The 15,813-nt window shown below is 43.3% G+C and overlaps 1 protein-coding gene across 1 annotated transcript in view; it reads left to right on the forward strand.

The window, feature by feature from the left end:
• Positions 1 to 15,813, forward strand: part of LOC143109333 (exostosin-1) — a 246,452-nt gene that overhangs the window by 185,533 nt on the left and 45,106 nt on the right. The window contains exons 3-4 of the mRNA XM_076271986.1: positions 6,046 to 6,139; positions 12,282 to 12,389. Coding sequence (XP_076128101.1) covers positions 6,046 to 6,139; positions 12,282 to 12,389 — 202 coding nt within the window. The remainder of the gene's footprint in view (positions 1 to 6,045; positions 6,140 to 12,281; positions 12,390 to 15,813) is intronic.

Raw genomic sequence — 15,813 nt, forward strand, 5'->3', positions numbered from 1 at the left:
AGTCCCCAGACACTGCATACACAATTCCCTAAGGCATTTCAGGACCATGGACAGCTACAAAAAGGCCTAAATACGCCTGCAGAGGCAATCATCCAACTAGCTTCCATGTTCTGTGTGCACGTGCTGTTGTTGTGTGTTTGGGTTATGAATTATGTTCTCCTGATGTTATTGCCCATAGTTATCCTGTTCCATCTTCAGATCCAGTTAACTATTGGCCTGCAAGTAATAGTGCGAATGAGCATCGACAATCGATGCCCCCCAATCAGAATGCGTTTAGATGGATCTATACAGACCTGGTCCCCTGGCCCTCCATGCTAGTCCGCTGCACAGCCCTGAATGGTGCAGGGGGATTCTATTTATATCCTACTGATCGCTCTCATTGTGTTAAAGAGGCCATCTTGGCCTCCATCAATTAAAGGACAGGGTTTCTCAGAACCTCCCCATCGATTGCTAATTCATTCTGACTGTTCTGTCCCCGCTGAGTGGAATCAGCGGCCTCTGTTCTCATGACCGGCCGGCTGCGCCCAGAAAGGCAGGTGGTAGACCTCCAGTAATGATGAAATAATTCAATGGGAAAATGTGGGCTTTTGAGAGTAACCAGAGAGGTGGAGAGCCAAAGGTCAGCACCAATAAAAGGCTTTTTCTTTTTTTCATTTGTCCAGCCTCGTCTGATACACCTCTTCATGCCTTGACCATTCCAGGTCCTGTCCTCTCATTTTCCTTTTCCATTTTTGTTCCTTTTAAACATTCAATTCTTATTAATGCGAGACAAATACCAATTAAAAAATACTACTCCCTGACGTCTCAACATTGATGTTTGAAAATAAGTGCATTTCTGTTGATAGGTTAAATGGCAAATGTATTCTTAAACTGAGCTTTTTAATAATGAGAGCTAATATCTAGTCAGAGCTCCTTAACAAGCTCATCAGACTTTCAGGTCCCTGGGTTGGATTGCAATATTAAAAATGATTTTTGAGAGAGGGTCCTAATCTTGGATTTTGTGAGTGGCCAGCACAGCTCTGTTTCACGGTATCTGGTTCTGTTCATTTGTGGTTTAGTCCAGTTTCTTCTGCCAATCAGTTCTCTTGGATCCATGGCACAACTGTGCTAAAACATGTACAGTTGGATCTGGAGGCAACATTGGAGCAAGCTCATTGCTTTCTATGGGTATGAAGTTTGAATTGAATGTTGTCTCTCTCTCCCTGTGGCAATTCTACTCTATGGGTCCAGTACGTACAGTGACCGTCCCAGCGGCCCACTCTCAGCAGCAGTAAAAGTGACACTTACCCAGGTTGACATTTCATGAATTAAGAAGCGTATTTGTCGCTGGCTCCGGGAGTGGGATGGGAGCCTGGTGGGGGGGCGTGATAGGCTGGCGAGAATTAAGGTTCTCTTGAATGAGCCGCTCTGGATCAGGGGATTCTTTTTCGTGCTCTGCTCCGCTGGGGGGGGGGGGGGAGGCGAGGGAGAAGAAGGAAGAGGATTTTGAAAATGATTCCCTGGAGAGCTGTCACTCAGACAGGTGTCATCCATACGTGATCACACACAGCCCAGGATCTGACCACCCAGAGCAACATGCAAACGGAGTTCAGCAGGTTTGAATACTTGAAGGATGCTATTTTTATTCCCCTCCCACCCCCACCCACCCACACACACACACCCACACACACACACACACACACACATACGATGCATGCACAAACACACAATGTTCCGTTTTCATGGATACTGTATGAAGACACATTGCAGCAGGTACTTTTTTGTTGGAGGATGATGGATAATCCTTTGTGTGCCATCATTAGCTGGTAGCTATCCTCTGTGGTAGCTTACCTCCAGTCATGCCCCTTCTGAGGAGTGATAATTGCCTTGAAAGGATGCCACAAATAATTACACCATGGAAAGGGTGGCCAGTTTTTTTTATTTATTTTTTTCAATCAATTTCCGTTGTGCTGGGTGTGTTTCAGAAGCATGTCCCAATAATCTCCAGTTCTCCTCCCTCTCCCTCCATCCCTCCAGCTGCTGTGTTCTTATAATTGGATTCCCCTCTTTGGCGAAGCTATCAACATGACAGGAGTTATTGATTTCTGAGTGGATTGTGTTTCACATGTCAAAATGTGAGCCCAGTCTACAGTAAAAAGGAGAAGGGAAAATGCTGATTTATGAATACTGTGTTGTTCATCTTAAGGAAGTCTGCTTTGACTTGCACAGCTCTTGTCTGCTATAAATAACTGTCAGTAGACAGGGTATTGAGATTCCATTGGCTAGATATGGTTGACTGGATCAAAGCGGGTTTGCATCTGTGTCTTAACAGCTAAAGGTCCCCTCTCTAGAAAGGAAAAATCAGATCACAACACCGTCAGACAAAGCCCTAGGCTCTAACTCACAATATATGCCATTTTACAATCTCGAAATCTATTAATATTTAAAAAAATAAGTGTAATTTTAAACCATTACTTTTCTTTTCTGCAGCATACAATAGTTCTACGCGACATGACACCATTTCTCAGACATGTCTTCATTAGCGGGTCACTACTTTGCATTTTCCGCTTTGCAAAAGTTCACCCACCGTATGACATGGTGATTAATGTAACTTATTATGCTACAGAAGCCCCTTGTCCCCCACTGACTCACAATCCTTTAATCTGCCCCATACAGAGGATCCATACCGCGTGTGGGTGTGCTCAAGTGGAGGAAACCATACTTGTCAGCTATCGGAAACCTGAGAGCTTGTGAATGAGGAGTGTGTGTGGTATTCTGGTATGATGGCTCATGCTGTAATTCAAATGCTTCACAAATTGACAGCATGGTGCAACACTTGGAGTTTACAAGCACTGACTAAAATATCTATGCCTTATGCTCTGCTGTAAACCCATCTGGGAGAAAACATCTGGGAAAGCGCTGGACTTATTCACCATCTCCCCCAGAGTTAGATAAGATGATACACACCCTTCTCGAGTCTGTAACTCAGTCTGGCGCACACACTGTTGGCAGGGATGGATTACTGCACGGGCCTACCAGGCCCAGGGGCCCAAGCCTTTGCATGGAATCATGCCTCAATATCAACAAATCAGGATGTAGGCTATGAATCTATGCACCAGAATACAGGAAATTGCAAAAAGTCAAAATATGTTATCATTTCATAATTTAACAGCACTCATAGTTTAAGTGACTAAATTGGCCAATGCATTCTGTAATTTATTGTAAGTATTAAAATGATAATTATATTGTGAATCATTGTATCATTGTTGTAGTTTGTTTAAATTACGTTGTGAGCATATGTAACTATGACGACTCATGTAGGTTCATATTTTGATACTGCAGTATTGTTGTGCCTTTTCCTGTAGTAAGGAGTGTTTTTAGAGGAAATAATAGTGTGGCTTTAGAGATTAGTGTTACGGAATGTAAATGTAAATTTTATCTAAACATCCAGACATGTTCTAAATATTAAAACCTGCCTCCCAACATGTTGCACAAATAGTGAAATATACCAATATACTGTATCACGGCAACCAAAAAAAAATATACTGAAGGGATGGATGGACGGACAAAAGATGAAGGGATGAATAAAGCATAAGATGAGGAATGTTGCTGAGCCCCTCTAGTGGCAGTGTCCTGCAAATCGAAAATCAGGAGGCATCACACCTGCTCTGTGTGTGTGTGTGTGTGTGTGTGTGTGTGTGTGTGTGTGTGTGTGTGTGTGAGAGAGAGAGAGAGGGAGTGAGGAAAGGGCGAGATAAAAGAAAGAACAACATCCTTTCTTTATCCAACATGTTTCAGGGCAGGATGTGACATGTCCAGATGTCCTGTGTCTTGATCATTCTCTAAAGGGCAAGCTGGCTACCCACTAACCTGTGCATTGAGCAGTGGTTTATTTCCCAGAATCCTTAGCTGAAGCCCTGTATAGCACCCCACACACACACATACACATACACATACACATACACATACACATACACACACACACACTCCAGCTCCCCCGCATAAGTGTATTAACTCCCTGGATCGCTCCAGTTGACATTGTGTTGCAGGGAGGTCAGTGGCAGATTCTCTCTTCATTGCTTTCTTAAGACGTGGGGGGGGGGGACTAATTTAATGACACTAGAGCACTTGTTCCCCAGGAACACACACACACACACGCACACACACATGAGATAAGAAGAGATACAGTGACACAGATAGCACACACAGCCACACAGAGATAAGAAGCCCCACACCCATAATGCACCACATACACACACACACACACACACACACAAACACACCACACAGGCGGAGACGCGTACTACAGACACACACCACTCTCACACATGCTTGTCACTTGGTCAGGCTTGTGGTGGATGGCGATCAGATTAGCTGTGAGCTGGCCGTGTCCTTGGGTCTGGACTCCTGCGGACCCCTGTGTGGAGCCAGAGACAGGCCCTGATGCTTTCGCTCCGCTACACACTGCAGGCTCAGTAATCCCACCCTTCCCATCTTCTGGAGTGGACAATGATTGATCTGCCCAGTTGGTTCACCTCTGATAATCTGTCATACTTAACGGCATAATCCACATCTGTGGTCATTTTCAGGTGACCTTTACATACGTGTATTTTCCCCGTCTGTTCTTACTGCAACGATAACATCATCATCATTAATCAGTCAGGGTGAATGTGTTTTTTTAAAAACTTTTTTATGAAAGCATGAAGCTTAGTGCACTTCACTTGTACAGTATGGCACCCTGATGATTTTCCAACATGGCGCCATCACACAAAACGCCTTATATTATAGATAGAGGTTTCCAGATCTATTCCAATTAGATTTGTTTTTAGAAATGCTTAATAAATGCATTTTAAGAGCAATCTAACCTAATCCAAGATAGTGGCTTTTAAGGTTGTAGAAGCTCCAATATTGTTTGTCTTTTTATTTGTCTTGTCTCCCCCGTCACCATACGCCGTATACGCGCATAAATAAGGCTTATGTGTTGGATGGTAATGTATTTCAGGGTTTAAGGCCGTGCTCTATATGTTGCCGCCGGACTGATTTACATCACTTAAAAGCTTCCAGTGTTATTGGCCGAGATTTACTGTGAGATAAAAACGGCCGCTCCTCGCACTCTCGTTTTCACTCGGCCACTTGGACAGGGGGGCCGCGAGGCGCGGGCGGCATAAATGACTCCGCGACCGCTCCGCTCGTCCTGTGGTGGTTAGCGTGCGGACAGGAGGAGACATGGGAAGCCAAAGGGAGGTGGTGGAGGAGGAGTAGGAGAGTTCTTCTTCAGTCCATGCGTCATGTGAGCGCGCGCTCTTTTTTTTTAGGGGCTTGGTGACTGAGGTGCGGGAAGATTCATTGGAAGATCTGTCTTCTCCTCGCCCCGGCCTAGAGGGGGTTTTATTGTAGGTTTTCGGATGGTTTGTTGACATTCCTGGAATGTCTCTGTGCATCTGAAGATGTTTTTCTTGGACAACTCATTTCCCAGAGTTTGAGTCATCATCCAGGCTTCCATTAATCTTTAACTCCCAAGGATTTATTTCTTCATGGAAGAAATAAAAGGATTGGCCCATCAGTTTGACATAGGTTGAAAAGGTCAGGTTTTATATGACAAAAAAAAAATCATGTGTCTCAAAAACTTTCACCCCTACCCACAACAAACCAAACCACCAAACTATCATACATTTACTGGTTGGTCGTTGAATTCATCATGAAATCATTCATGTCATCATGAATTCAGAGTCACTAAACAGAGTGTTGCCTATTTTTTTTTACTTGTAAGCTACTATGTATTCAACATTCAGTCAAAACACCTATAATCTCTTTTCCAGAAAGATACCACGATGTTTACAGTTTTCGTCATGATGTTTGAACCTTCTGGAATCTTGGCAGTTGTATTTATAAGATGTGTTGTCATGCCCCTGTCTCAGAAACTCACAGCTGGTGACTGGAAGGTGTTTGTGCCATTACATGTTGCTCTCTCTGTGTGTGTGTGTGTGTGTGTGTGTGTGTCTGATTCATTTGACAGCTCCTCTCTCTGACTCTCTCTCCTCTCTCCTCCTCCCCTCTCACCTGCAGATTCGACTACCAGGAGCTGCTCCATAACTCCAGTTTCTGCCTGGTCCCCCGAGGGCGTCGCCTGGGCTCCTTTCGGTTCCTGGAGGCCCTGCAGGTGTGTGCTGCCTTGTGAGGTTCTCCTCCTCCAAACAAAGTCCCTTCAAGGCTCCCCGCCCCGCTCGCTGCACTTGAGTGGTTCCCTTGGAAACAAGCCATGATCGCTCATGTCGTTGGGAGGCGAGGTTATGGCGAGATGTTTTTGCAAACCCTCTGGGTCGAGAGCACTGGTGTTTGGCTTATTGGTATTGACAAGCTGTCATCTTTTCAAAAACAACCCAAGATGCCCCTTCTGTATAGTAGATACAGATTCAGACTATTTTTATCTGCCTCGCTCCATACCACCCACTTTCATTAGCACCTGGTCTCTCTCTCTCTCTCCCCTCTTCGCTGAGTCTCTCTCTCTCTTTCTCTCTCCCCTCCTTACATGTACTTACTTTCTCTTTCTCTCTCCCCTCCTTGCTTGGTCTCTCTCTCTCTCCCCTGCTCACTTAGGGCCAATCTCAATTCTCTGTTTTACCCTTCCCCTATCCCTTCATCTTACCCCTAGCCCTTGTCCCTCGAAACCGAGTGGCAAGACATAGGGGTGAAGAATATTCCCCTTGGAAATGAGATACCACTAGCCAACCATAAGGGAGAGCTAAATGATTGAAACACTTGAATTAACGTAATTTACAGAGATCGTACCACACTGAAAGCTAATATTTTGTCACTAGCAACCTGTCTTCTGTCAAATAGGCTATCATTGCATTTTCAGCTCGGAATAAAACCGTTGAGGAATTATTTCAACAACAGCAGAACGTGCCGATGTTCGTTCGCAGCCTAACTTCTGGTCCGGGTGAATGAAACAGGGATGGGGGACAAAATAAACATGCAGTTTGCTATGTAAACATCCCACAACTCCTTCGATATTTTACAATAATATCCAAATGGTCGTTACTTGACATCAGAAGCAATCGCTACCTGTAATAGCCTATGCGAGGAGTCGGCAGCAGTAGGCCTATGCAGCATTCATATCAGACGAGCGGTAAAGTTCAGCGAATTTAGCTGCTGTTGGACTTTTCTGACATGCTGCCAATTCGCGGGTACATGGATCATGTAAAATGCGAGACATTCGCGCAAATAATGATGTGCTGTTAACATTCACAAAACAGCGATTTTTGAAAACTTCCTCGTAAAGAACAGGACCTTCAATATATGGTCACAAGATTGAATGCTACATAAAACAATTACCATTTTAATTTTATAATCCTTATTAATGCCAACATTTCATGTCAATGAATCTCTCGGTGTGCTTATTTTTTCGGTGTGAGCGTTGTATTTTGGGTATTTCTCTTACCCCTCGGTTTCAAGTAAGCTCCCGATCTTAATTGGTTTTAAGGGGTATCTACCCCTTGCCCTTATCCCTACCCCTCGATCGAAATGAGAATTGAGATAGCCCTTCGTCTCACGTGCACGCGCAAAACTAAGGGGAAGGGGGAAGGGGAAGGGGTAAAATAGAGAATTGAGATTGGCCCTTAGTCTCTCTCTCTCTCCCTTACTTACTTGGTCTCTATTTCCCCTCCCCTCACTTAGTCTCTCTCTCCCTTACTTACTTGCTCTCTCTCTCTCCCCTCCCCTCACTTAGTCTCTGTTTATCGTCTCTCTTTCTCTTACTCCCCCTGTCACCTCATCTTCCTTTTTTTCATTGTTTTTGTATTGATGTTTTTGTTCGACTTTGTCTCTCTCTCTCTCTCTCTCTCTCTCTACCCTCCCTACTGTATCTCTCCATCTCTTTTCTCTTCCTCCTTCAGTCACTTCCTCTCCTTATCTGATCCCTCCCTCCATTCGTCTCCATCTTCCTGTTTCGTCTGCCTCTGTCTCTCTCTCTCCTTCTCATTTCCTCCATCAGACAGTTAAATGGTGTTCATTAAGCAGGCTTAAGTCATCTAGACAAGGGCTCTATTGCAACACCCCTACATGCCTCATAAACCTTCGGCAATTTCTGTGTCCCATTACAAAGGTAAAGCTTTTCATTAGAGGACATGCTTTATGGGTCCGCCCGCAAAGTTGTTAGGCTAAATTAGGCGTGCCTGACGTGGTGACCGCAAAAATGTCCAGCCGAGCACCGCCGCTTTTTATTTGATTTGTTTATGTCACAGGTTAACCTTTGAAATAGGGCTTACAAGCGCAACTTCAGCTTATTAAAGTATGCCAGACGAAATAACAAGTCAAGGATCATGTAGTCAGCTTGTGATTATTGCTAATAAACCCTGCAAGGTTGCTGCGGACCGTGACACAAAGTGGACAAATTGCAAGTGATCGTTTACCAAAACACTGCTCTTGTCATGATTTCAAAGATTAATGTCATGATGACAAAAAATGCACAAAAACAAGCATGTTAAATCACTACTTGTGCAGGGCTCTGGCCATTTCACTTCTCTTTAGCACCCAGATTTCAGAGGGCCCCACCTCTGACGGGTAGAACATCAAAAGGCTTTTAGGTGTGACACACATTGAACAGCAGCATCGGCACTCTCACTCAATTTATCATCTCCGCTCCCACAATAAGGAGGGCAACCATGCAGATGGTTGGGTGTTGGAGGAGAGGAGAGGAGAGGTGGGAGGGATGGAGAGAAGGGATGGAGAGGAGAGGAGGGAGGGATGGAGAGGAGAGGAGAGGAGGGAGGGATGCTGTCTCTGACTCAGCACGTCCACTGGCTGGCAGAGTTGTTTTCAGGGGGTTTTTTTCTTTTGTTTTTCTGTCCATCTAGAAGGGGATGGGTGGCAAAGTTTTTCACTAGCTCAGTGTGCCCTCGGGCTCAGCAGTCAAGTGTCTGTCTTCATCTGAGGAAGTTCACAGTTCCCGCCTGAAGCCCTGGCTCATGGAACATGTCTGAATAGCTTGTGTTTCTACTGAGCACCATGTTAAATAAAAGGAATTCTAAATGAACTCTCACCTTCACAAATACCAACTCAGGTTTTAACGAAAAACAACCAACTCATATATTTCTCACTATTCATTGGTGTTCTTCTCTATAGATTATGTGTATTTAGTGAGGTTATATAGCAATGACTGCTATTCATTGGTGTTCTTCTCTATAGATTATATTATATAGTGAGGTTATATTATATAGCAATGACTGCTAGTGCTGGGCTGTGAAATGGATCGTGATAGAAGGCAATCGTTTAGGGAAGTGGTTTGAATTTCCCCTTGGGGATCAATAAAGTATCTATCTATCTATCTACCGGTATCAATCTATCTATCTATCTATCTATCTATCTATCTGTTTCCTTAAGCCTGAAAATGGCAGCTTTTAATGACAAGTGTGTCTCTCCCAGAATTGGCCTGCAGTACCCTGTGATGTTAACATTGTTGATGAGATCTATGACTAAACCTTTTCTAATTTTGAGAATATTGACCTTGCTGTGCGTTTGTATCCTGCAAAAACTGCTGTTCCACCTTTCCAGTGAGTGCCTGGAGCGCGTGCTACAGCACACAAACACACACACACACACACAAACACAGAGGGAAGCAGGCGCGTGCATACTCTGCAGCTCCGCGTGCTCGAGAGCTAGGAGGATTTAGAGAGGCTCGAGGTGGAAGCCTCGACTCAGCAACTACTGCTAGCTTCCTTAAGTCTCAAATCGGCGTCAGCTTTTTAATGATCCTAGGAGCACGGTTCGAGGATCTCAACAAACCAAAACCAGACAAAAACCTCCTTTTCGTGGCTGTGCATGCTTGAGCTATTGATGCACTTTAGGATGAGAATCAGATAGTCCCCTGTATGCCCACAGAGACACAGTCAGAGCAGAGGCTCGAATGGAAGTGCAGCTCAAAGCCTATTCTAGAAATTACTGTAGCATGTCATGTTGCTGTTTAGTGTACTAGATGTGTTGCTGTTGAGTTGAATCATGTGGAGCACAATGCATGCTTTCTCTCAGACAAAGGTCTAGTGCTCTAAATCTGATCTTTTGTAATCATTAGATTCACTTTTCTTCAGGCCCTCGGAAGCCCCTTGCAAGTGCTTTCAGGTCCATTTCATTTCCACTTCAATTTAAAGAGAGTGTTTTTTTTGTTTTGTTTTGAGGCACGCCATCGCTTGGGGTCGTTTTCCTCTTCCTTGAGCATGCAAGTCGCCTTTGTGAAGAACACTAAAACCTTGTCACTTGACAGGCAGAGCAGACTCATCATCTGGGACTAATGAAAGCGGAATGACTCTATTTTGTTTCGGGTGTTTTCTTTCAAGCAAAGCCAAATGGGGTTTAGATGAATCAAAGTATGACTCCATTCGGCTGGTGGGAGAAAACAATGGCGCTTTTGTCCCAGCGCTTCAGTGCGCCCGTCTACGAGTTTCTTTTATTTACCAAGTGGGTTCCACTCGTAACCTCCTGACTCATATGACAATAGCAGATTCATAATGCTTTCTAGTATTCTAAAAGCTGAAGGGACCCGATGATGAAACTGACAAAGCTTTGGATGATAGGTGCTATTCCATGCTTGCAACACATTATGTATTGTACAGTCTACAGTGGTCTTGTCAGGATCCAGAGTTCTACTGTGTTTTTTTGTTTAGTATCATGTAACATGCAGGTTTAAATTAGTATATACCTGGGGGGAGAGATGAAATCATGTCTTTGTATTAAAGACACCCTTAACAAGATTTGCTCTCAGGGTCCCCTGCAGTTGAGAAGTGCAATAATAAACAAACTAAATATGCATCTTTTGCAACAAAGTATGAGCACAACTCCAATATAATATAGAGGGATGCACTGACAGCACTCTTTTCCATTTTGAGGATTGGGGGGGGTTGGAGGGGGTGTGGCAGTTTCCTACCCGAAACTAGAAAGTTGCTACTGTAGGTCGGAAATTGCCTACAGAGGGTTGTTCAGACAATGGCAAAAGTGCCGTTTGTCATGTTATGAGGTTATGTGGCATCAAAATGATTTTGGAAACGTTATGCTAAGTTCAAAAAAAAATGTAAGAGTGCCTTTAATTCACACTCCAGTTAAATGCTCCTGACAAATCATTCTTGGCCTCTTTTTTAATAGATACATTCCAACCAATTCCAGGGATTCCCTAATGAATTTCAAATAGTAGTAACCATTTTCTTGAAGTTGTGCAGGAAGTTGAGCAGGATCTACAGTATTTGAGTGTCAGGGGCATAGTGCAAGTTGGTCTTATTGCTGCCCTTTATGTGGTACCATTAACCGGCACTAGGAGCAGTTATGTGCCTTTATGTAACTATGACAGAGAGGAAACGCAGGGGATACATGCCTAACACCTAACCTACATCAAAAACAATGGTGCCATGTCAAATGTTGTGTTGGAGAATCCATACGCGAGGAAATAATCTTAAATAATGAATTATTATCATCAATAATATTATAATAGAAAATAGTTTCAACTTAAAGGGCAAATCTAAAGAATGCATTTTGGGTACCATCTGTCTTAATAAATTATCTTTGTGTTAAAAACTAATGTATATCATTTTCTTGCTATCAGTATGATTATGTTTTGCAAGGTTTGTCCTAGTGGGTGGGGCAAGAGAGCATCTGATTGAAGAAGCATATGAAGAAATGTCTATGTAATGAGTAATTTTTTAGGCTAATGCTTCAATTAACAATAAAAAATAGACAAAATATCATTAGCAGCCAATTTGGTTCTTAAATGAAATCCTAAATCATCATTTGAACAGCATCCTCATGCACTGTCTATGGAATTGCACTTACAGTAAGTCAGTCATGGTGTATATGTTGTGGTGGGGTGGCATGTGCTTCATCAATTTCATTGAACCGTTGGTCCTCATCTCAATAAAATGCATTTTCCAGGGTCAAAACTCATTACATTTTGCCACACATTGGGCAAACATTCCATCCTAACCAAGTTTTGGTGGATCGTTTCTAATTGATTTTGCAATAGTGTAGTGCCTTGGGAAATTTCTTTGCACTCATTGCTATCCTGTCATAAAATAAATATAGCAGTTTTAAGCAGTCCCAATTAAGAATAAAAAAAACATGTTGCATGGTGTTATATTAGGATAAATACAGTATGTTATCCTAAAATTAAGTTGTTCATTCACTCGCCGTTTGAATTATCCTGGGCGAGCCTGGTGATGATGGTGAATAGTTACCGCAAATAAACTGATGTTTTCCTGATGTGCTGACCACATGTGCCATGAGATTCACTACAGTGTTGTCGTCTGATTGCATCTTCTCAGGCTGCCTGCATCCCAGTGCTGCTCAGTAACGGCTGGGAGCTGCCCTTCTCTGAGAGCATCGACTGGAACAAAGCGGCCATCATCGGTGACGAAAGGCTCCTGCTTCAGGTACGACCTGACCTCAAATGACCTCTGACCTAAAATGTCCTCTGACCTCAAATGTCCTCTGGGGGGTGCTGTAGAGCAACTGGCTAAAATGCCCGTACCACACTTGGGTCTACGTGCCCTGGGGACCCTGGTTGGAGTCCAACTCGGGTCATTTCCCAACCCCCCCCCCATCTCTCTCTTCCTCTCCTACTCACTTCCTGTCAGTCTCTCTCCACTGTTCTGTCACAATAAAGGCAAAAAAGCCCAACTATTTTTTATTTTTTTTCAAATACCTATTCCTGATTTTGTGCAGCTCTATAGCAAAGCATGATGAACATGCTGCTACATGTATAGTGCTTTCAGATAAATGCACTGCATGCTGCTACATGTATAGTGCTTTCAGATAAATGCACTGCATGCTGCTACATGTATACTGTAGTGCTTTCAGATAAATGCACTGACACATTTGACAATCTGAATGGTCTTCGTATCATTTCACACTGTAGTCACATGCTCCTAACAAAGGCTTCTGTTTAGGCATTGGGTATCCAACAGTTCTTGTTTTTAAAAGATACATTTCAACCATTTCCTCAAAACAAATGTCTAATATTATGCATTTTCTTGAAGGTGTGCCTGCACAGGAATATTCCAGTGTCTTCATCGCTGCACAAGCTAGTCGTATTGCTGCTCCTCAATATTCCATTTTTCGTTCCATCTTTCCTTATGTCTGTCGTGTGGGAGAGTGATAAACAGTTTCGTGGTGTTTTATGCCCCCAGGAAGGCGCTATGGTTAGGCATGGGTAAAGGTTAGGGTTAGGGTTAGGATTAGGTGCCTTTAAGTCAATGGTGGCAGCGCTGCCTGGAAGACGACGTTGTGGGCATAAAACACCATCGAGCGTGATAATCATGTGTTCTTAGGTAACTTGTTTCGACAGAAGGCAGAGAAAAAGAGGGAGAGAGAGAGAGAGAGAGAGAGAGAGATGGCTGGTGAAATGCCACTCTACCTGAACACATTAATCCACAATTTTCCTCTCGCCATTTCTCCCCACATCCATCCAGTACCATTCCCTCCAGCCAAAGACTCCTATATCAATAACCCCCCTTTTCCATCAATTACGGCTACATCCTGTAAGATGTATGATATTTATACTCTTTAATTACTGAACTTATTAACAGTTCGTACCTCTCTGGCCATTGGTGGCTTGGAGCAGGTGGGGTAATTAATATGGCGAAAGCCGGGGGATTTTTGAAAAATGAGAGGCAAAATGTCACCAAAGACATGAAAGCCAATGAGGATATTATAATAAGGAGAAGAAAAAAGCAGCCGGAGGGATAGAGAGAGAAATTAGGAAGTAAAGAAGGAAATTGAACTCCAAGGTTTTAGTCTTTGTTCGCTGCATCCATCTCTCTCTCTCCCTTTCCCACTCTCTCTCTGCCTCTCTCTCTCTCTCCCTCTCTCTATCTCTCTCTCCCTCTCTCTCCCTCTCTCTCTCTCTTTCTCTCCCTTTATGCGCTATGTCCCTTCATGGCTTATTAGATTGTAACAATTAATAAATGTGGCTTGTGTGTCACCCATTGATCTCCAGTGCCTTTTGAGATCTCTATCTTTCCCAGTTCCTGTGACACACAGAGGGAGGCTTTCATTACGTTTGATTTGCATCTACACAATCAACCTGCTTAAAGCATAGTGCTATTAAAAGCTATGAGTGGCTTTAATTCAAGTCCTCAAAATAATGGCTGATTACTCACTATTGTATGTAAGCTATCTACGAAAGCCAGCTATGTCCTCCTACATGGGAAGTATGCACACCATATTAGCCGTGGGGGATTTGTCATATTGTCTTAACAAAGTGGACCTCTTGAAAAAATAATATTAAGGAATATTCCATTGTCTTTACACAGTGCAATGCCAGCATGAGGTCTTGGTGCGCACAATGCAGACTACTGTAAATTAATTAGCTCTTAATTAGTCAAGATATCAGTGGATTTTCGTGAAAATACAGTACATCCTCGGCCTCGGGGGAAATGAACGATTAATTCTTTGTTTTTGAATAAGGAAAATTTGTATTTTCTGCTTTTTCTTCACTTTAATTTGCTTATACTCGCACACATATGTCAGTGCTCTGTCTGGACGGTGTCTCTTGCCCACATTGCTAAACAGTTTGAGGGCTGTTTGTCACGTCATGTTTTTGTTTTGTTTGCCCATGTGCTTGTGTTTACGTTTTGTGCCATGGTTGTCTGTTTATCTGTCATGTGTTCATGTTTATCTTTGCCATGGACTTGTGTTATGTTTATTTGTGCCATGTGCTTCGGTTGCTCAGCGCCTCTACACAATTATTGCCTGAATTTGTACCTCCTGTTCCTTGTTGGTTTCCCAACTTACTGACTGTATTGTCAGTTTTGTTCAGAGTATTTTACTGCATTCTTTTTACCTGTTCCTAGCCATCTGTTGTAGATTTCCAGCACTCTGTTGTGGTGCTCTTGGGTCCTGACTGTGCACCCTGGCACACATAGCCCCTACTTTCATTAGAAATTCATCGGCCATGTATGTGTGTGTTCTTTGTTCATTTATCTAAATTCATAGAGCTTTTTTCAGAGATGAAAACATATAGTTGTAATTTTTACCATTAATTTACACTTGAAAGAAAAATCTGCATTGATTACGGTGGTCCTGAATTATTATTTATTTATTTTTTTATCTCGATATGGACAACAGAGTGCTGGTTTCACAAATGAAAATCCAGGTGCAATTAGAAGCAGTAGATTTCACTGAACGAGCAAATATTAGCCATTAATGTCAGCCAGTGTTGAAGACATCAGAATGAAGAACAGTAGCCAAGGTTATTCTAATGAGCTGCCCTATCCTCTCTGAACACTTCTGCCCCTGATGCAGGCAGCACACACACACACACACACACACACACACACACAGCGCTCTAATTCCATATTGCAATTGAGTTGCCGCACCTGCTGGGGGAATAGAATCTCATTACATTCAATTATACTGAGGAATGAACCGCAGCAAACCCAATGCAGCACACAGACACACACACACTCACACAGAGGGCCCCAGCACCCCCACGGAGGGAGTGAAGGGGGGGTTCCTTTTAGAGACTCAGATTTACACACACACACACACACACACACACACACAGACACACACACACACACACACACACACAGACACACACACACACACACACACACACATACAGAGAGACACAGACAAACAGACCCCCCCACTCCCTGCTAATTTCATTTAACTTATTAACATCCCGTCGCAGAGTTTTTTTTAAAACTTTCGGTGCCGCCGACCCCCCCACTCTGAAACCTGCCCGCGCTGGTCTCTTTCAGTCCCACTATATAGCGTGGGGGGGTCGTGGAGCTTTAACCCTGCATATTTTTATCAACTAAGAGAAGGAGGAGAAGGAGGAGAAGAAGGAGG

This window comes from Alosa pseudoharengus, unplaced genomic scaffold (genome assembly GCF_046254945.1).
Source record: "Alosa pseudoharengus isolate Yale_2024_CS ecotype anadromous, Long Island Sound unplaced genomic scaffold, YU_APseudo_1.1 YU_APseudo_1.1_scf_7, whole genome shotgun sequence".
Taxonomy (NCBI): Eukaryota; Metazoa; Chordata; class Actinopteri; order Clupeiformes; family Clupeidae; genus Alosa; species Alosa pseudoharengus.